General features: G+C 34.7%; 1 protein-coding gene across 1 annotated transcript in view; it reads right to left on the bottom strand.

The window, feature by feature from the left end:
• The window catches only part of ZDHHC17 (zinc finger, DHHC-type containing 17), a 58071-nt gene that overhangs the window by 7654 nt on the left and 28361 nt on the right, over positions 1-22056 (bottom strand). The window contains exons 7-13 of the mRNA XM_010282658.1: positions 20824-20949; positions 19410-19552; positions 16866-16966; positions 9054-9178; positions 5639-5701; positions 4225-4318; positions 232-315 (exon numbers count right to left, since the gene is read on the bottom strand). Of these exons, the coding sequence (XP_010280960.1) occupies positions 232-315; positions 4225-4318; positions 5639-5701; positions 9054-9178; positions 16866-16966; positions 19410-19552; positions 20824-20949 (736 nt within the window). The remainder of the gene's footprint in view (positions 1-231; positions 316-4224; positions 4319-5638; positions 5702-9053; positions 9179-16865; positions 16967-19409; positions 19553-20823; positions 20950-22056) is intronic.

Here is a 22056-nt window from a genome sequence, read left to right as displayed (position 1 = left end):
GACATATGCACATACTTGGCTGTGATAAGGAAAAAAAATCTAGGACAAAACCCCCATAAACTTCTAACTTAAAATATCCAATATAGTCAATTATTAGTATGCAGTTGAATTCCAGAATAAAAATATCCAAAACTATGATAAGGCAGAAATCTGTAAAAATCCGTACCAGGAGATAATCAAAGTATTTATAAGCAATTTAAAAAAAAAAGCCAAAAACCCACATTTACTCACAAGAGATACATCCATAAATCATCCAGCAGATCATAAAAAGCAGGAAGAACAGGTATCCCATAAAATAGCGATGGTTCCCCGCTCCTAAAGTTGCACAAGAACAACAGGGATCAAATTACCACACTTTCAGAAGGAAGACAACATCAGAAAGTTTAATTGTATGCTTAGAAGTACTGGTTATTATTGTATACAGAAATATTACTCTCCAGTATTAAGCCAATATAACTTCAAGACAGTGAAATTAGCTGGTTTACTTTTTTTAACTGGTTTTTTTTTTGTTGTTGTTGTTTTGGGTTTTTTTTTTTTGTTTTTTTGGTTTTTTTTTTAAACATCGGAGACAACAAAGCAATGTTTTATTTTCTTCAATTTCTGTCATGTTACAGATGCAATTCACACAAATGCATTTAATTTGTAACCTCTCTCCTGAGTTAATAAAATTATTAATAGACAATATTTAGAACAATGTTGGTGACAGTTGTTGCAGAGCCCTGAACAGCCAGGAATTACACACAAATACATATTTTTAAAATTTCATTAAAAAAATTGTCAGACTGCAGAGTTGACTCTCAAAAGAAACAGATATATGAATAAATATACAACCTTCCTTTATAGTAAGGTAACTCACAACTTAGGTTTAAATCTGCTTGATGAAGCTAGCTAAAAATAAAATATCTAATAGAACTTGTAAAACAAATATATGTAACCGAACAGATGAGGCCTAACAACCTGGCTAAAATAATGAATGGGATAAAAACCATTCTGCATAAGACAGAATTTAAATGCAAGAAAAATCGGTTATTAAAAGACTGTTCTATTTTTAACATTATTAATAGAGTTTAAAAGATGCCTTTTATGCGACTACATCATAATTCTGAAATACTCAGCCTTTCTTCTCTTCATAAAATTTGTCCACTGATGCAACCTTCCAACAGCTCTAGGCTGTGAACTAAACCCACAGAGATGATAATGGGCTACAAAAGGTTTGGCTGTCATCATCTACCAGCACAGCATTTACTTCTTCATTATGTCAAATGTTTTGCCTGCTGAAACAAGAGCATCCTCTGGAGGCAGAAAATAATCAAGTGCTTTTAGCAAGTGAACTGAAAGACTATCTAAATAACAGATGAGGAAAAATACACATACAACACAAGCTAGACTAAACACCAGACATTTCCTTGAAAATCAAACAAGTTCCTTCAGACATAAAATATGTTGTAACATTGCTTTTAATCACCTAAGAGCATGTGAGAAATAGTGTTGGGAATGTCCTTAAGGTATGACTTTCATTTGCATACTAGACTTCAGAACTGTTTTGTTTCATAAAAGGATTTTTTTTAAAAAACGGAAGTTAAGCAGTGACCTAGAGGCTCATCTGAGAGGCATCTGATGGGATGCTCCTTTCAGCAGCATCTTCACTGATACTAAAGCAAATTCAGCTTAACAGGAACTCCGACTGTATTTGGTAAAATCATATATGTAGCATTTAAAATTATGAATGAGACAGGTTCAATCTTAGTCGCAGTTTAAAAAAAGACTTTGGAAAAAGAGAGGAGAAATTGCTTTTCTTCTGTATCTGAAATAAGAATGGGCAAAACACAGCACTACTGTCTACAGTTTCACCCTGGACTGGCAGGAACACAGTCAGTTATCCCCCCAGTTAAAACAATGCTGTAAGAATTGTTGCTAAATTCTTTTATATGGTTGTGCTTATATTATACATAAGTAATAACACATAGTGAAGATAACTGCTTTTTTACTGATGGAGTTATATTGCATTATTTAGACATTTAATTTCTTAATTTTTCCTACTTTTAGCCCCTTAGAGAAGAATCTTTATTGGGGGGGAAAAAGTGATCATTATTCTAAACCATTAAATAATTTCTCATTCATACACAAGACCTACTTTCTGACGCACTGCTATCAGAACAACAATTCAGTACAATGTCAGCATAACCCATGTGACATAATAGTTTAAAAATTGGATCTAGCTCCTTTCATGCTCTTACTCGAAAACTAAATTTCTGTTGCAAGTCTGCAGTTTGAGTTTGAAATGTAATTGCAAGTTTAATAAAATCTGTTATTTTTCATTTTCAAATAACCAACTTTAAAAAACATAACGCCATTTTGATACTCCATTAAAAAGATAGGTATAATCACCTTTAGAGGCTTGCCCACTGTAATTTTAACTAAAATGTTGTGGTTATGATGAAAATAATTTGCCCCAATTGCCAATTTATTTCTTTTTCAAATAGTCAGCACTTTTTGTCAACCTTTTCAAAGTGGTAAAAATACTCTCTCAGCTTCTTTATGTGGAAAGGTTTATCGCCAAAGGATTTATTTTGTAGTGTCTGTACACACTCTTACAATATTTCTCAGTCCTATCTTTAGTGGAATCCTTATCCTTCTAACACATTCAAAGAAAGACTACAGGAAACATTTCTAAATTTCACCTTTCCAGAAAGGCATGATTCATGTTTCCCTTTTTGGAAACATACCATGAATGCTGTTTTAAGAATGGATTCTGTTTTGTAATCCCATGGTCAGAGTCACCATGCACCACTCAGAGCAACAGAGAAGCCATATACGGTCATTTAGACCATCACTCCTTCCAGTTCTGGGCTGTTCCCATAGTGTGACTTCTAATGTTTTTTTCCCAGCATACTTTCAAGCGTCCAATTTACCTCCAGTTATCCCAATCTGTACAAGACCACTAGTAGGAGGATTCTGCTTTTCCATCACCACTGTTTTTTTAAAACCATTTCTTCCACCAAACTTAATCCCATTACTCACATACTCTTTTATTATATACAAACTAAGTGTGCAATAAATCTTCCCTCTCCCATCTGTTTTTTATGCTTTTCCAGTTACTGATTAAAACACTGGATCTTTCTGTCCCGTTGACAAGTACTCCTCATCCTCAGCACTCTTGCAAAACAGTCACTAAACACTCTTCAAAACCTAAGCCCATGCCCCCCCACCTGTTTTAATTAAAAATGTCTTAGTTGTTCATTGTAAAACATCTAAAATATAAATCAAAAATAGTACTAGATAGCAACATCAGTAGGAAATATAATAATTCAAATGTCAGCATTGACTATTTTACTCTTGATCATAAGACTGAACTACTGTGACCATCCACTATTATATATATTTGGAAGGACTACAATGAAGCATTTATTGGCTGTCAGCTGTCAATGAATCCTGGTCCTAACTCCTCCCCAAGATTAAAGTTACCACTGCTTGTGTCCTAAAAAAATAAACCAGTGAAGCAAGCTGCACTCATTTCCTAGCTGTGAAGTCTTCAGTGCTCCCTGAATAATAATGGCTTTCAAGTAAGTTTCTCTAAAGGTATGACAGGGAATAGTAGATTTAGAGACTTTATTCCTGTTCTATATTCATTCCTTTCATCATCACTGGGGAGAATAAACAACTACCTAGGGAGTCAAAAAGAGAATACCTCTATAGGAAGTCATTCTATATCTAACTGCCGTAACCATGACGTTTTTCAGTACGTATACTTTCCCATTAAATTACTGAAAATTATTGGTAAAGAGGGAAATTTTTTATCTTATGTAATGGGTAATAGTCAGTGGTGGAAACCAGTACATGCCTTTTCTGCAGACATTGAAAAGCAGTTAAGGTTTGCATTTTTCAATTACTAGAGTTCATGTTCATAAAAATATATATATATGAAACTGAATTAGACACAGAACAAATTTGAGAATGAGTGTATAATAGACAATACAAATGAGAATAATGCAGGGAATTGCATGTAAAAAAAAATTAAGCTCAATATTGAAAATATTTTTGCCAAAAAACCATTTTTTGATACCAAAAGCCCTCAACAGTTTTTCTCAGACTTTGGCAGAAGCAAAGTCACTTTCGCCATGAAATGAGAACAGACAAAACCCTGCACAACACTCAGGGTGGGTTTCAGAAGCTTTTCCCTTCTACATCTGTTAAGACAACATCGTATTTCAGCAAATTACTCACCTACACAGTTACCCACCCATGGGCAGTGGTGATCAAACTTCGCTATACATCGATTGCATACACCACAGTGTTTGGACCTCACTGGCTTCCGTATCTGTAACGGTTATTAAAATTTGTTTAGAACAGAAAAAAACCCCTAACATATTTTTATTAATAATATAATAATTAACATATTTTTAATAGAAAAAACCTCCTCAAGTTAAATGTAAATTGATTTTGCTATTGTTAACCCCTTAGAGAACTTCAAACTTGATGACAATTTTTAAAGCAATCTTAGTTATTAAGCTTAATCTATACCTTACAGTATAGGTTTAGCAGACATCTATACAACCAGATTGAAATGATTTTTCACAATATTTTTGTTATATAAATGATTATTTTTTCCATACAAAGTTCTCCTATCACCTCCAGCTATTGAGCTTTGTATAGCAACCAGCTGAATTTCAGCTTTTTAATAATGAAAATAAAGAATGAGTTCGAGTTCCACGATTCTGTCAGCAGCATTCATAACTGAGCTTTAACATAAACTCTTCCAGATTATTTTCGAAAGACAGGAATAGACTCAACAAGTGGAACTTAAAATACTAAATTACTCCCAACAATTTTTTTTAAATGATTATGTTTTCAGAAAAATATAACATGGCAATAAAAAAGAACTAATATTAAAGTCTTCTGAGATATATAGGTATATACACACACACAATTTTTAAGATACCACATCTGTACGTAATTTTCCAGATTCAACTGTGGGACTATTAACATCATTCATGTTCTACATAGGTCAGAACACTATTGTGTAACACTGATAACCTTGATAATTTTATGTTTACTAGTTAACTTTCTAAAAACGAAACGCATTACATTTACTATGGTTAAGGTTTTTTTTTTCCCCCTTAAGCAGTTATTTCCTCCTAAATTTTCTGTGGTGAAACTAAATATTAACTAGCCCAAGAAAAGTACTTGCTTGCAATTTGGCAAGCTGTACAAAAAATCAAGATTCCGCCCCTCCCTCCCCCATCACTGCTAAACTGAGAAACACTTGATTTTTTAAAAAAAATAATTTATTAGAAGCACCACATAATTTTACTGTGAGGTTGTGGGATGTCACCTGTGATTTTCATAACTTGTTAGGTGTATTACCAAACCATTTTGGTAGATATAGTGGATACTTGCATTTTGACACTGGCAAGTTATTTCCAAAGTAACAATTATTTTCCTCTTATTGTTGCAGGTTTTTTTGTATACAGAAATAGTATTTATTGAAAACACTGCTTAAATTAAAATTACAAATAAATGCTGCCCTTGAAATGCCATCATTAAGGCCAAAAATGTGTTCAGTATAGGAACATCTAATTTTGGTCTAGCAATTTAAAAAAAATAATCAGTTCTGCAATTGATTAAAAAAATACACTACCAAGCAGGTACTGCAGAATATACTGAGGTCCAGACTTCCTGTCTCTGCAAGTTCTACTATTGTCTGCAGAAAAAAAAAGAAAAGAAAAAAAAGAAATTAGAATCTAGCATAAACACAAATGCTGACAACTGTTGTAATAGCAATAGCTGCTTTTCAGACCCAGGGTTGTGAACTCTATTCACTTCAGGTACTTTCTACACACAGGAACAACTTAAATTCAGCTGAAACTGATTTTAAACTTTCTTTATTAAACCAATATGCACATTTACATCTAAATTAATTCGAGCTTATTCGTAGTCTATCTAGGTTTAATTAGAGCAAAAGCAATCTTAAATTAATTTTTGATACATCCACACAGTGATTAGCACCAGTTTGACTAACCTGTTGTAAAACCTGTTGAAATTAATGCAGATGAATTTCCAAACAGGAACACAAATAAAACTAACTAACAGGATCAGCCAGTCTAAAAAAAGACCTTCCTTCCAGAGGTATCCCATCAAAACCTTTAAATCTATATTCACCTCTTTCCTCAGATGTTGACGCTTCAAGAAAGAAAGAAATAATGCAAACCTCCTCTCACAGATAATGCCATACTTATGGGTCAAGTGATAGACAGAAGTATGTATCGGTTAAAGCATGCCTATACATTCACACTAAATGATAGCTTTTTTATTTTGAACACTCCTTCAGTATCCACTTCACTGCTGGAATAGAAGGAACCTGTTATTCCATTAAATGGTTTCCAACAAGTTTTAAAATTCAGCAGTTGGAATCATGCCATGTGAGACTTAAATGATATTTGCAACATATGGAAAATATCCTGAAAACACCTTTTTGCCAGAATAGCCTTCCTTGAACCAGAATTCACTCAGCATAAAGAGCCTAATGGCAAATAGATTAATCTACTGCTGCCTTTCAAACCATGTGTATCTTATGCATCAACGTGGTTTCTAACTGTAGAATCAATAGAATAGTCCTTACAACTATTTTCTCATCGTAGCAATATAAACAGAATTTCGTTAATTAGATGACAACCACTAAGGTGGGTATCTTGACAGAAGCTGCAGACGTTTCCCTTCAAAATACTACACTTAATAGCTGATCAGGAAAAATTCATGGAAATTTTTCCTCAAACTAACCACTAAGAGCTACAGTCAACAGTCCAGGGGTAAATGAGTGTCTTAATGCTTTCTCTGCTGATCTCAGCTAAAAGAGGAACAACCTTCACAATTCTTCTAACACTTCTTAACTAAACTCTGAAAGTTGGACTATTTTTCGTCCTCGCTTGTTTTATTTCCATTTGCTATTGGTCCAGTATTCTTGTCTCTACCACTGCAATCCTTCAGATCCCCTCTCCAACCAGCCACTGCCATTCACAAGCCCTTCCATGTCCCTCCTGCAGCTTGCCAACTTCAGTGCTCTACACTCCTTTCTCATTCTCCTGTGCCATCCCTCACTGCTCTAACATTTCCCACTACAGGACTTGAAATTAAAGGGCCTCCCTCACAAGAGTAACTTTTGTAAATAAACCAGATGAACAGAAAGCAAAAAAAACCCAACAAGATATATCCACTGTGATTTCAATGCTGCTGGTGTGGCTTTTGATACCTTGGACAATTTCATACAATACATTTTTGACAATTTCACAAATAGGTCTTCTGATTTCAGTGGGAGTATATATTACACTACAGACTAATGAAAGGACGCATAAAGGAATGTACATGATGGGATGCTCAACACTGGAGTTCAGTACTGTCCACAAGCAAGATCCCAAAGCTTAGAACAGAACTGAACAAGAACAGATAAACCACTTTTAAATATAACTCTCCTTAGAGCTTATAGCATAGAGACAACCAGGAGTACTCAAGTTAGAGCCACATTTTTGTGCTTTGTAAACCTTAAGTCTATTTTTCGTGCTTTTGAACTATTCATATTTGATTGTGAAAACTTGGAAATTGTTATTTATTATTTACTTAAGAGTGCCTTGGGTTATTTTGTAACACTGAAGAAAGGACATGAGGTATCAGAAGAATAAACATCTGCAATTGTTGCTTCCTACACATTTCCAAACATACTTAACTCGGTCATCTGGAATTAAAAGGATTTTTTTGGTCACTTATTCCAAAGCTAAATGCTAACTGAACATGAAACATTTGGAGACAAATTAGGAATACATGAGAAAGCAGTACACTGCACAAAGGTAAGACACGTCCTGCAGTGGTTTATGCCCCTGATTAATAGATCATTTCACAATCTGGTTAGCTGCAATGTACGAAATCCAAAACAGTCACAGCCATATGCATCTGACTGAAGAAGTTTTACATTTTACAGTTCCTATCCAGTTCAGCAAGGCTTTTGTAACCACACAATTACTTCAGCAAATAGATCAAATGTATTGCATATTTGTGCAGTTTGCTGAATCCAAACGAAAGTGCGGTTGTTGACTCTTGTATTTAATTCAGTCCAGTTGAAGGAAGAGAATTTAGTCTGAAATTTGGAATCCCTTTAGAAAGGAGATTTGCACAGTAAATCTACACATTGACTAACATAACTCAGCAATAAATTATTTTTGTTTTCTCCAATAGGTTAAGCTACCACAACCATCTTTTTAAAGGCTATTTATTTTCATCCCTACATAAGGCCATAATTCAAAGTGGTCTGGTGTCAATCCACACAGGTGTTTTCACAAATGAATGTGAAGTAGAACCTCAAAACTTACTTTTGGTGGGATGTGAGCTTCTAAGAAATTTAACCAAAATGAAACAAACAAAATGACTCTGCTGCTTGTATAATTTTGGCATATTCAATGCGTGGTTTGGCTGTGGAGAACAATGCACTTTAATTAAAAGAAATCATAAATGCTAATAATAAAGTTATAAAGTCTTAGAAAGATATTGAAGAAAATATGGATGGTCTAACAATATTTACACCAAAACAAAAACCCACCCCAGACTGCCAGGGGTTTTGGTTGTTTTAGCCTCAAAAGGTTTGTCAGTCTAATACTTTTAGACAGAAAGGTAAGGTAAATTAGAAGTACTTAAAAGCCTGGAAAGTTTTTATAAAATCAAATTAACTAACACTTTTCTTGTAAATGGCAATTTATTTCAGTAAGGCAAAACTCTGAAACTTCACATTTTCATTTTCACCCAACTGCTTTTTAAACTTTTTACTTTGAAAATTTAAGTTGCAGTTTTATTTTGTTACTCAAAACAGCCTAAATGCACCTTTGGACCAGTAAGACTTGAACATATATTCCGAATGTAAAAAAAAGAAACCTGAAAGACAACCTTTTCAACGTTTTACATCTTTTGTTACACAACAATTTACTGACATTTCATTTACTGAACAGCAAACTACTCTGACCAACTGGTGGCAGGCTGCTAAAGAACAAGTTTGACATATGTCATGGCTTTACCTTTTTCTTTTGTTCTTCCGTGGCTTTGATGATTCCCGGATCAGATTTCCAGGATTTTCCAAAATTGTAGAAAAGTGCAACGCTATTAGCAAGGAATGGGAGATGTATGAAGAAAAAACTGAGATGTGTTTGAAGTCAAGGAATCTAAAGTTTAAAACCAAATTTCCTCTTGAAAACACCCACTGATAATTCTGAAATAAAATTTAAATTAATTTTTTTATCAATGCCCTTGAGTCACTGTCTTCTGAATTAACAAAATTCAGCGCCTCTATACAAACCAACTTGGTATTCAGTATTTTCTATTGCTCAAACTTGAAAACTTACTTTTTAAAATGCTGTTCTCCATCAGGCATTTCTAAAGCACTTACCCTTCTAAAGAATGAATGATGATAGTTCAGTTTTTGTAATTATTTTCCCTTTTAAATAAATTAAATTCCATGAAATTTATCTTCTTACAAGTATTTCCTGTTTTCACAATAAACATTTCAGAGCTCTATTTATAAGACAGTCATTTGACTATGTCTTCAGTGGCTTGAAATTCCTATTAGATCACAGAAAGGACTGTTTCTAGCCATAGAAGGAATTGTGCTGCAATGACCACTGTTGTATGGCAATCACGCCTCAACACTACTTATCTCCAAGAAAGGTACTGTCTGAAACCTGGTCCTATTATGAGGTGCTACCCGTATTTTACATCAACGAAAGTTATTTTTAACATAGTAATAAATCTCATACTTACAAAACCACAGGATTTAGTACTCTGGAAGTGTTTATAAAATCAATTACCATATAAAGACAGAAAATAACCATTAGTTTTAAAATATATTTCCTGTGTTGAATGACTTGTTACAAAACATGCTTAGTGTTACAACACTTGACATTTCTTCACAGAATTAAAACATTTCTTAGCTATGATGTTGAAAAACCAAATACTTCAGACATGCCTCTCTACAAAAGATGGAAATTATTTACTCTGATAAACCTACAAAAGACTTGACCAACTTGACTAAAGATACCTGTCAGCTGTCAGTCGTAAGTGCACGGAGATGTCATATAGTGGACAAAGCTGTAGTGGCAGAAGCCTCTATAGCATTATTCAGGCAAAAAGGACACTTATTACTCAGACACAAATCACTGCACACCCAAATTACACTTATACTCTGAGTAACTCAGACAAATGTTTCGCTATTGTTAGGCAGTCATTAGAACTTCTACTGCAATTAAAGTTTAACATATTGTAAGTTTGCATTACAAAACCCTGCAAATAAGACTTAAAAACAAGCATTTAGTGGCAATCTGTACTGAATATGTAACACTTCAAAGACAACACTAAAAAAAATTTTGCATGCTTTGAAAAAATCAGATTTTGAAGTTAGACTAGATGCTCAAATATATTGTACTATATATCTACAAGTATATTCTATTCTGTTCGACTATTCTTGGAAAAAAAGGTTTCTTGAAGGCATTAAGCAGTATTAAGAACAAAATTACATAAACCACCAATAAACAAATCTACATGGTACAGATACAAGTAAATATTAAATGAAAAAACCCCCGAATTTCCACATAGTAACAGTATCTCAAATCCTTCTACACTGCTCTTATGATGTTAAAGAACCCTGAAATGTGAATAAATACAAGTGAGGCCTCTTTTTTACTTCTGAAATGCTAACAAAGTCTCATTATTCATGTTAAGTATATCCCAAATAACTTTTGTTTTCCTTCTGTTGCGGAGAGGAATTGGCTGTGCATTTCTAATAAAAAAATATTGGCAAGGCAAGTTAAAATTTTAATCATGTACCTTATATAGTAGAATGTTAGTATTAACTCACTGAAGGTTAATTAATCTTTCCTCTAACAAGCTGTTTCCAGCAAGTTTATAATAAGGGGGAAAAAACACCAGCTATACTATAACCTAAACACTGACTGTTCTATTTGATATATTACAGAAGAAAAGCTCTGACTTTAATATTTATACAATCTCATTTCTTCCTATTTTTCTTCTGAAATTACCTGCTGCCAAGAATAAGCTGGTTCAACTTATTTCTATAGCTAGAGAGAAATTACATTTTCTTTAGAACACTAAAAGTATCATTTTTTTTTGCCACAACAGTGAAAACTTTTTTCCTTAAAAATACCTTAATCAGACATCTGTTATAAACAATAAAGGTACAACTGAAAAAATTATATGACCCATTCTTAATTACTATACGTCATGCCTAGACCATTGAAGAAGATAGGGAGAAAAACAATTTGTTTTCTATCCATTAAAATGGTTTTTACAATCTTAAAATTTTGGAATTGTTGTGTTACTGCCTAAAATTTGGACAATGTGTATGATAAAGAAGCTGTCCATGGATCCAAGCCACACAAGTAGAAACTCAGTATGCAGAAATTTTTCTCAACTTACTGTTCCCCCAGTTTGCTCTGTAAAAAACAGAGAGAGCGTAAGAGGCTCCCCACAGAGTCTAAGTTTTGCCTTTCCTTTTATCATGGTGGTGTCAGATGAGTGCAACGCTGACAGTGTAAATGGTGGTAGATAAGGTACTTCTGTGCTGAGGATGGAAGATTTCGGGAGACTACATGAGAAAGTAGAGTTAAGTATAGATGAGCAGTAACTATGTAAATGGAGAAAGGCGAAGTCAGCAGTATTTTTCATCAGTATCTTTAAAAACCCAAAACTGAGGAGAAGGGAAGCAAACCAACCACACTCTGAAGGGGAAAGGAAACTTAGAATTGTCTTCTACAGGGTATTTCTGGCATCTGATGTAGATAAACATCCAACGGTGGGATTCATCTCGCCTACCTTAAATCACTCAGTATGCCTTCATACACAACAGAAAGGAAAAAGCCGCATCCAATCTGTCTTCAGTATCAAGGTATTTAAATTAAGTCAGAGCAGCAGTGCCCTACAAATGGCTGTTTTTCTCCACTGTCTATGAAGAAAGCTTTAACAACTAACTTAGATACGGGTGTCCACACTAGAGGTATCTGAAGTTATGGGGAACTCCCCTCTGAAGTTTACTTCCAAAGAGATGTTAGCAACTTCTATCACAGACATCTCCCCATACGCAAGAAACTCTTGTAGGTGTGCATTAGCTACAGAGTAAGGAATTGGATTCTCCAGGGAGAATGCCTCATTTTGTCCTAACATCCTCATTACAACTACGCAAGGAAAAATATATCACCATATTATTAAGGGCTGCAAAATGCACCATATAGTAGGCATTCACCTGTCACCAATTTGCTGTCTTTTATGAAGTTTCCCCAGTTTTCATTGCGAGAGACAAAGCAGAAACACCCATGAAACATTTTCTACTTTTAGTCCTAATCAATATTCTTTTATTGTTAGAACAAGTACAACAGGCTGAAAATTATTCCCGGAAACCACCTGGAACTAAAAAGACCATCTCATTACAAAGAAAATTAAAACCCAACAAGCACACCACAACCTATGAATGAGGTAAACATGTGATGAGCACATTTTTCATCCTGAACTGCAGCCTATTGAAAAGGGCCCAAACACACACAGCTTCCTGCTATCACAGCTACATGTCAAACAAGAGTCTGCAACCAAGCCAAAACCAAGATGCTCCCTTCCACTAACTACCAATCCAGTAATAAAATCCTTCTCTCCTAAAGAGAAAAATCTGCAGCCAGTGTAAGCTGTCAGAAATCAATACATGCTAATGAACCTGCCCATTCATCGCAGCTGTACATCTGGATCCAAGTGTCCAGGTAGGTAAGAGCTAAACAAGAAGCCTCATTTGACTAGGCATTTATGAGACAAAATCCATTTTTAATCAACTGAGGTTCTGCAAAAGCTCTCTACCTCTATCTTCTATCTAACATAAAAACACCCTTAGCTTGCAAAAACAATTCATTCACTGCTCTCTCCCCCACCTCAAAATTTCATTTTTTTTTCAATTTAGAAAAAGTATTTAGACACAGGGACAGAAGTTCTGGATAGCTGGGCCTGGGGTTTGGATTTTTTGGGTCTTCGGTTCCTCTAGAAACATGGCTGCCAGCTTCTTTCTTCCTGCATGCAAGGCTTTTTGCTATTTTCCTGAAGCTAATTTTGGTAATGTGATTCTTTTTTTTTGTTTTAACTGCTTAACTGTACCAACTGGATTATTACAGTTTTTAAAATACTATGCTATTATAATAGCTTTGTCAAAGCATGAAATCATCATGAATTCTCTCAGACCCAGTTTTTAAAACTACCCCTAATTGAAAGCGTGCATCATTTCTTTCACCTAAAACCTATCAATACATGAAGTATATTTGAAGTAAGATAATCAATACAGTATTAGTCAATGACAAATTATTTTTAAAATTATACATTGGCTTATATCATCTCATTATCTCAGCATTACAAGTAGTATGCTATACCAAAAAAGCTTAATTAATGAAAACTGCACAATCCTATTTGCACCAAATGGAAGTGGTAGAACCAAAAAAAATACCGTGAATATTTTGGGTTACAGCAAACCCTGACATTTTAGAAAAACAGAGCAGTGTAAGAACCTTCTGGTGAACCTTCTGACATAACAGGCACTATTTGTTCAGCTGTAACTGAACAGACTGCATGAACAACTGAGATATGAACTCAGTACATGTGCCCTGAACTTCTACAGGACACAAGAGAATGTTCTACCTATAAATGCTAATAAAAAACAATGAAATGTGAAATTCTAGGCTCATGTTATTCAAAGTGTGTTTTTAAATCCTTTTTTTTTTCTTTAAAAATAAAACTAAATTAAAATACAGTGATGTAGTGTGTAGGATTTTTGAGGGTATTTTCCCCTACTCCGCAAACAGTAGAAGATTAGAATAGACTAACAAAGCAAGACATAACTGTCCTTTGTTATGGGCAAAATACAGTTAACGGGAAGCGGCAAAACAGCAGCAAAACAGTGGCAAGGAAGCACAGGACCATAGACTCATATATCCATAAATACACAGATCATAACTTCCTCATTCCCAGCAAGACCAGGCTTTCTATTTTAACATATATACCAGACTCAGAAGCTGCTGAGAAAAACCCAATAGAATGGAAACATTTACAAAAATTCAGTCAACTAGATTAATCTAAACTGTTTGAATTTACTTTCAAGATTGGTCTTTTAGAAGACACGTCATTAAGCCTTAGAATTTATAGACCTATTTTTCATGTGACCACACTGAAATTCGAGAAAACACACTGCTAATCTTTGGTTTTGTTTGTTCTTTATGATACATTGTTTCAACTGCCCTTTTCTGTCTCATTAGGATTAAACTCAGATCAGATGATCTTCCAGACACCTTCAACATAGCTACAAGAAAAGAAAATTCTTACCAAACATCTGAATATTAAAGTAACACTTGCAGCAATTAAGACCTTAGTATTATTTATATGATAAAGTTCCAGTAAGGCAAGTCGTGATAGTTGTTTAAGTTTAGAAACATTTTTCCTGAGCGAAAGATGGTCAGAATTTGTGAAAACTACCAGGACAGGTTTTATCACTTGAATGTGACAAAGTAGGGCTCTGGCCTGCTGTAAGTAATCGTATAAAGCTGTAAAAATACAAGAATCCTTCATCTAGCCACAATGCTGTGCCTCATGCTATAAAAATAGTGCAATCATGTTTCGTTTTGTTTGGGGTTTTTTTCCAATAAAGCTACAGGGCAATTTTCCAGAAGAAGAATGAATTTGGAATCTTAGTACAAAGACTCCCAATTAAAAACCACCAATTAAAGGAAGATGGCCTCAAGCACTAAATGTCTAAAACTGCTTGTCAGAGAATCGTGCCAGCTCTAATGAAAGCAATTAGTAACTGAAGTTTTTAGACTACTACTTATGTGTACAAAAAGACTGCTGCAAATGTTTGGAGGCACCTACCTTAAATTACAGTATTCTATTGACATTCTCAAGTCAGACTTTATTAGGGTTATTAATTGTCTATGGTTACTACTTCTAGTGGACAATGAACATTATTCTGTGACAAAAAAAACCCGCAAACTTCAAGTTACATTAATCAGAATGGGTAACAGAAATAAAAATCTAGAGCAAGTTGGTACAAATATGAAGAAAATACGAGTTTCAGGATAAAAATCTCACAATTTGCCAGCCTTAAGGGACAGCCTTCTACATCAAGATGGAGGTCATCATCAAGTTGTGTTGGCTGTACAGTCATTTTAATATGGTCAAGGACTTTGATTAAAAGTTGCACGCATTCTTAGATTTGGTTCAAGCTGATGTTATGTTAGCAAAAGAAAGCATTTCACAGTAGCTCAACATCTGCAACCCAAAAACATGTAGTAGCATTAGCAACTGTGAGTTTCTAAAGAAAAACTACAAGGTATGGAGAGCTGAGATTCAGAAGTGAGATAGTGTAGTTATTATAAATGCCTCAGAAACTTGTATTTTACTATTTGCCAAAAGTCAGGTTTTCTTAACAAAAAGAACAGAAAAGCAACTTCAGTCTAGATGCATGACATATTTAGACAGTCCTACTCCATCCCATAAAGACTGGAAAAGTATACCTCCATTTTCAACTACAGCTTTTTAAAATGTTTTTCATACCCATTTTGTACTCGCTTTCCTCATTCTGCAGTTACCAGTAAATTTAATTGAGTAAAAACATAGAAAATCAGGCCAAACAGAAAGACTGGTAGTAGGAACAGCATTTCTAAACAACTATTTCAAGACATACTCATGCCAATATCAATATAATTTTTTTTTTTTACTTAACAGCTACTAGATTTTCATTTTAAGGTTTTTTTTAAACGTGAAATAGCAGTCATCTCCAGTCACATCGGACTTCTATTATGCACAGCAACACCTTTGTAAACACTGTCAGCATGGCAGCCAAAGGTAGCATGGAAACAGGGTCTCCTCTCTGTTAACCCAGAAATATGAGGCTCATTTATCTAAGGTCGGAGAACATACTAACAACGTGACAAAAGGGTTGCACTGCTACTATCCTACTTCATGGTAATTCCTTTGAGGATGAAAAGAAAACCAGTTTCTACAAAAGTGAAGCCAACATCCATCATAAATATTAAGTTCACTTCAACTACTTACAATTATAAGAACTGTATTAAACATTTAATAAAACATTAAATCTCTACTTTGTTTTCTTGGTTATTGTAATTACAATACCCAAGAAAGTTGTTTAAGAATTTGAATCTATTTCCTTAAGGTGACATTCTTCAGTGAAATGACATTCTTCAGTGAACGCTGAACCAATTTCTACCTCTGAGTACAAAAAGTTCGTATCTAGGAAGACAGTCAAAAACATAAAAAGATGAGCATATGTTGAATCTCTATAATCTAGTGTTGTTAATACATACATCTCCAAAAGACTGAAAATACATTTAAAAATGTATCTAAAGTCTGTATAAAATGGAATTTGCAAAATCTTTAGGAAGAACTAACTATAAAGCTAATTCCAGTGGAATTGATATATACCATGAAATTACCTACTGCTTTTCAGAAAAGCAGTGTCTAAAAATGCAGTCAGTTACACCTTGTCACCTCACAGCCAGAGCATATTTATAATTATAGAGTTGCCTTCATTTCCCCCACTTCAGAAACTAGTAAAGCACAGGAAATTTTGCAGATTACTGTAAGCTAATTTTGAGGAAAATCTTTCACTTACTGAAGCAAAGGAACAGCATGCACATTTTTAAAGAGGTGAAGCAATTACCATCAATATGGAAAGCAATGTTTAATTAGTTTACTTACTCTTATATGTAGGATATATCTAGGTATTACCTCATACTACTAACATGAAAATGTTACTTATTACTGTACACAAAAAAGGATATCATTCCAAAACCAGAAGAACCACGTCACATACATCCAGAATTTTGTTGCCAAGTATATTCCAAGAGGAAGTGCACTGTGCATGGAGTGATCAAAGAATGACCTGTAAAGTAGGAGCAATGTCACATGGTAAGTCTTGACTCAAAGTGTCAATCCTGAACTACTGCTTCTGAAAAAACCCCACATCCCATTAAAATATGTACTACATTAGTAGTACATATCTCATAATACATGAGATATTGCAGAATATGCCATAAAAACATTTTCCTCACTTTTACCTTCAAAGTGCATGAGAAATTCCTGTTATCAAGCTGTCCAGATGAAGGGTCAGGACTGAACATTACGTAACTAAAATTTATACATTTACTTTTGAAGTGAATGTCAAAAACAGAACAAGAAACGTAGATTAGTAAATACTCATGCTAAAACTATACTGTGAAAGCAGTTAGAAACCTGTGAGATACCTAGCCTACATGGATAGTGGTTGCAAACTACATTTACTCATGAAATCTCAGTGCTAAAGATATTTTTTGGAAACCCATACAATGAAAATCACACATTGAAATTACTTCAGCAAGAAAAAAAGCTTAAGAGACCTCGGTGTTCTTGGGCTACATACTTGAAATATTTCAGATTCTTGAATCTTTTGCTTCTTGTTACAGTTGCCAATAGAAAGTTGGAAAAAAACCCAAATTCATTTCCTTAATCACTAGATTTGCCAAGTTCTAAGATAGAATGCTGCTACTTTAATTAAAAAAAAAATTAAATTATCAGAATTATTTTCACCTTCTTATACTCTTGCATTTTGAAGACTATTCTGAATAAAGTTGAGTATAGTTGAGACAAACTAGGTGAGTGACCAGGTAACTCCATATTCAAGAAAAAACTGCTAAACATATCAAAAGACACACTCTAAACTGCTAAACTCCTTGAAAGAAAACTTCTTCCATCATCTGACTGAACACCCTTACTTTGATGCATTTGCATTTTGTCCCGGTGGTGCCCTCAGGGCTGCCACAGATGAATGTGTACATGGAGTACTTTCCACTTCACTCCTTTACTCCCTGGCATTAACTGTCTCTTCTCCAATGGAAGTTTCTCAGGTCTTTTGAGAAAATCCTATAAGGAAGATGAGCTAAGATGGTGAGTAATAAGTGAATACACATTTGGACACACAGCAGTTATTTGGCAGCAATCTTTTTTCATCAATTTCTGTGCATTTTCTGTGTGTGTACTGAAAGGAGTAGGGAGGACAACACAGCTAACCAGATACAACAGGCAAAGGAAATACTACTAGAACAATAACAAAAGTTTCATTCAAACCTGGGCTTTGTGAAGAACACTTCAAAAAAGTATTTATACTAAACACTAAGCAAAGGATAAGAGAAAGTAAGATTGTTGATCCTGAATACGTGTCCGGTAGGTCAAAAATATAAAACTTGACAAAACACAGATCTTGAGAAACTTGAAGAAATCTTGTCACTGCCTTCTGCAGAAGGCACGGCTGAGGATTTGCATTGCCAAATAAATTATTTCTGGGATGAGTTCAGCAAATTGCACAGCCTCAGAGATGACAAAAAAGGCTGAACAGATCATCTCCAAGATCCCGCAGAGGCAACAGCTTGATGACCCCAACCACCCTTCCTGTGTACCCAAGGTCACTGAAATTCTGTGAACTTGGTTTAAGGAACAGATATATTTTCTTCTCCTCCTTAAACAGGAAGGAAGGAGAAGCAAGTGGTTCTAATGACATTCAATGCCTGAAAAGCAGAAAGCTCATAAGTATACAGAAGATACAGTAAGTTCTTCTACACATGCCACACATGACAATGAAAAGCAAAGGATAGATAAAGTAGTCTACAGATCTTGAAAATCCACTGGAGCATGCCTGCATGTGTATGTGTGTGCACATGTGTACGTAGGTGCCTTTAGAGATATTTAAAGATAAAGTAATCACAAACACACCTAAAATTCTTTATGATCAGGTAACAAAGTAAAAAAAAAATATTAAAAAGCAGCCTTTTTCTTTAGTCACCCCTTTTCACAACAACAGAAGCTACAAAACCTTACTCTGACTTCATTTCTCCCTATAAATCTCTTTAGATGCTCTCAGGTATTTAAATTTAAAAAAATAGGTTTTAATAGCACACTTGTACATATCTTTCTTCTATTGCTTTCTAGTAACATTCCCTTTGACTGCTTTCTGCAAAATTCATGCTGATAACTCTTTGTAGACAGACATTCAGCACCCTCCTCTGGATAATGACTGAATTTCTGTTTTGCTGTTAGCTTCTATGAGTGCAGTGGTATTCCCCTAAGGTAATTCCATGGCTATTTGCAAGACAGCAGAGCATTACAAGAGCTAAAGTCACACAAGATCTTTCCCAGAAACAGTATTAAAAAAAAATTCCAACAAAAAATTAATGTTGCATGTTAAAAAAAACACACAAAAAATTAGAAATTTAAGATTATTTATCCAATAAAGATGCCAGCAAAACACTTCTTGTGTGCACACTAAACAGACAGTGTCCTGGTAAAACACTTACTTTGAAAGAAACTGCACCATAGCCCAAACGCCACCATACATCAGCCCTTTAATGAGCCAAGAATCAATGTCTAGGTCTGCTATAAACCCAACCAGCCAAATAACTAGGAAAGGAGTTCCCAGCATCACCTTCTGACGGAATTCCTATATAGAAACAAATATCAGTAAGTAACTCTATTTTCAGGAACAGATTGTATAATAATATTCTACAATAAATAGGACAGTCACAAAAACTTAAATTTTCAGGAAGCTTGACATGGGGGAGGAATCTTCATAAAGTCTTCTCATTTCCTATATTTACATATCTCCAATGAATGTGCAAGAAAGAATCTTCCTAAAATTTTATAACAAATCAGTAATTCTATTTATTTCTTTTAGAAGAACTTTGCTGTTAGTCCAGAATAAAGGCAACAGTAGCTCTTTTTTAAGAATCTGTCAAAGCATATAAACTACTACTACACAGCACATGGTAATCTCAGTGAACTTTAAAGACTGCAGTTACATAAGTAATAGACAAAGTCATACCAAAGCATCTAGGAAGAAAGATAGGATCTTTTTTTCCTTATACTATGTGGGTACAATTCCTGATGAAGACACTGAACTCTTTCCAGTTATTCAATGCACAGTCACAATGCACGTGTACACACAATGCAACACACAAATCACTTAAAAGTCAATAAACACTGCATTACTGTATTACCACAAGGTTAAAACACTGGCTGTAGCCAGTGCTTTAATCATCAAGATGCAATGTATCTTTAAATCAAGAAGTTGTAACAAATCAGTGATAGCAATACTTAATATCCAGCACAACACTCTGCCTGGTATGAAAATATTAACTCTATATAAGCTATCAAACTATAGGCAGGTAGACAGTTCTTTATGCTAGAGCGATATGTTACCCTTTATAGTCTCATTTCTTGCCTCCTGCTATCTGCAGTATTATTATATTACCTAAGAAGAAAAAGGCCTCCAATTTAGAGATTCATATATTATATTATACTGCCAAGATTGACTGCTGCTTTCATTCAACACAAAACACTATATAATTAGAGAGGAGATCAGAGTTCAGGATATCTAAAATACTTCTTTCCTTAGGTACTTGACGGTCAGCTTTGTGAAAGTCTTGGCTATCCCCAACAATACCAGACCGCTTGGTACTCTCCTAGTTTTTGTGCTAACTACATGTTAAAAGTAACTGTGTGGAGGCTTAGGGTTTTCTTTCCTCCTGCCTTGAATAAAGCTTTTTTTTTCCCCTTCTTTTCTTTTGCAATTACTTCTGTCATACCAAAAAGATGTTTCCTAAAACTGAAATGTGAGGAAACCACAGTACTGAACTGCTTAGCTTAAACACACCCCCCCAAACCAAAAGCAGCAGTAATATTCATTTATCTAAGTGTTATATTACTTCTTACCTTATCAGCTTTTAGTTTTCTCAGAAAGGATGGACTGTCATATCCCTTTGCCTGCCTTGCTTCCTGTAGGTGATTGATCATCCAAACGTTTTTCCTCTGTTTTGCTAGATCAAGTGGTGATTCCCCCTGCCAAGAGTATAAAAGTGGGAAATATCCAATTCAAAAATAAAATGCATTCAGAGCACTTCTGAAGCAGAAGACTGGCAGGTAAAAATAATACATTTTATATCAACTTAAGCTCCATTCTGACATACTTTTTGGTCTGCAGCTTACTTGACACCAAACATCATTCATTCCTTTTGGTCTTTTTCACTCCCATAACTATGCAAGTGTGGACAAGTAGAATGATAAATATGTGATCCTGACAATATGTATGTCCTGACATTGCAGTAATTGTTGCGTTTGGCATAACACATCTATGTTACACTGTTCTACACACAGTTTACTAGTCTGTAAATGAAAGACTGTGCTTACCCCTCAGCTATTGACAGGCAGCAGAAATCAAGCAAAGAATATGAACTCGGGACCCACTGGATCATGGAAACTCTTCCAGTCTAAAGCCTGACTTCTCAGTTAATTCTCCACCTTTTTGGCAAAGTGAAGTTACTAATATGATGGAATGTTTCTGTAAGGAATTTTTTCCACATGCTTAATGTTCTTATATTCATCTCAGTTACTGAAGTCCTATGAAGAAAACAGGAAAGAATAAATGGATTGCTCATGTCCAACTTATTCCAAAACTCTGAGCTTTTATGCTTAGCTTGTGCTTCATGTAGTTTGGGTGCTAAGCCAGCAATGGTCCATGCTTTCTCTTTGCCTATTTTCAGAGAGGACTGACAGACAAAGTAAAAGAGAGACACAGAGAAAGATATAGGGACCAAATGTGCCTACCAAACCAATTTGTTTTATTGCTTTTTAAACATTTAGGAAGAGAGCTAAATGAAAGTTATTGACTGAGTCTAAAATTATAGAGGAGGCAAGAGACAACCAATTGCAGGTACCTCCAGCTTCAGTTTTGCATTTGACTCCTCCTCTCTTCTACTGGAGTTAACTCCCCTCCTAAACAAACCATTCATGGAGGCTTGAAAAATGGCTGAATCCTCCACCGCTCGGCCCCCTCCTAAAAAAAAAGTAAGACAGGTACCAGAAACTGAAATTACCCAGAAAGGGCAATAATTACTATAGACAGACGAGACTTCAAAGATTTAAAAGTACAGTTAGCTACCTATATCC

The sequence above is a fragment of the Phaethon lepturus genome, unplaced genomic scaffold, assembly GCF_000687285.1.
Source record: "Phaethon lepturus isolate BGI_N335 unplaced genomic scaffold, ASM68728v1 scaffold17382, whole genome shotgun sequence".
NCBI classification, from domain to species: Eukaryota; Metazoa; Chordata; class Aves; order Phaethontiformes; family Phaethontidae; genus Phaethon; species Phaethon lepturus.
The sequence above is the reverse complement of the archived record's forward strand: the minus strand, read 5'-3'. Positions and strand labels throughout refer to the sequence as shown.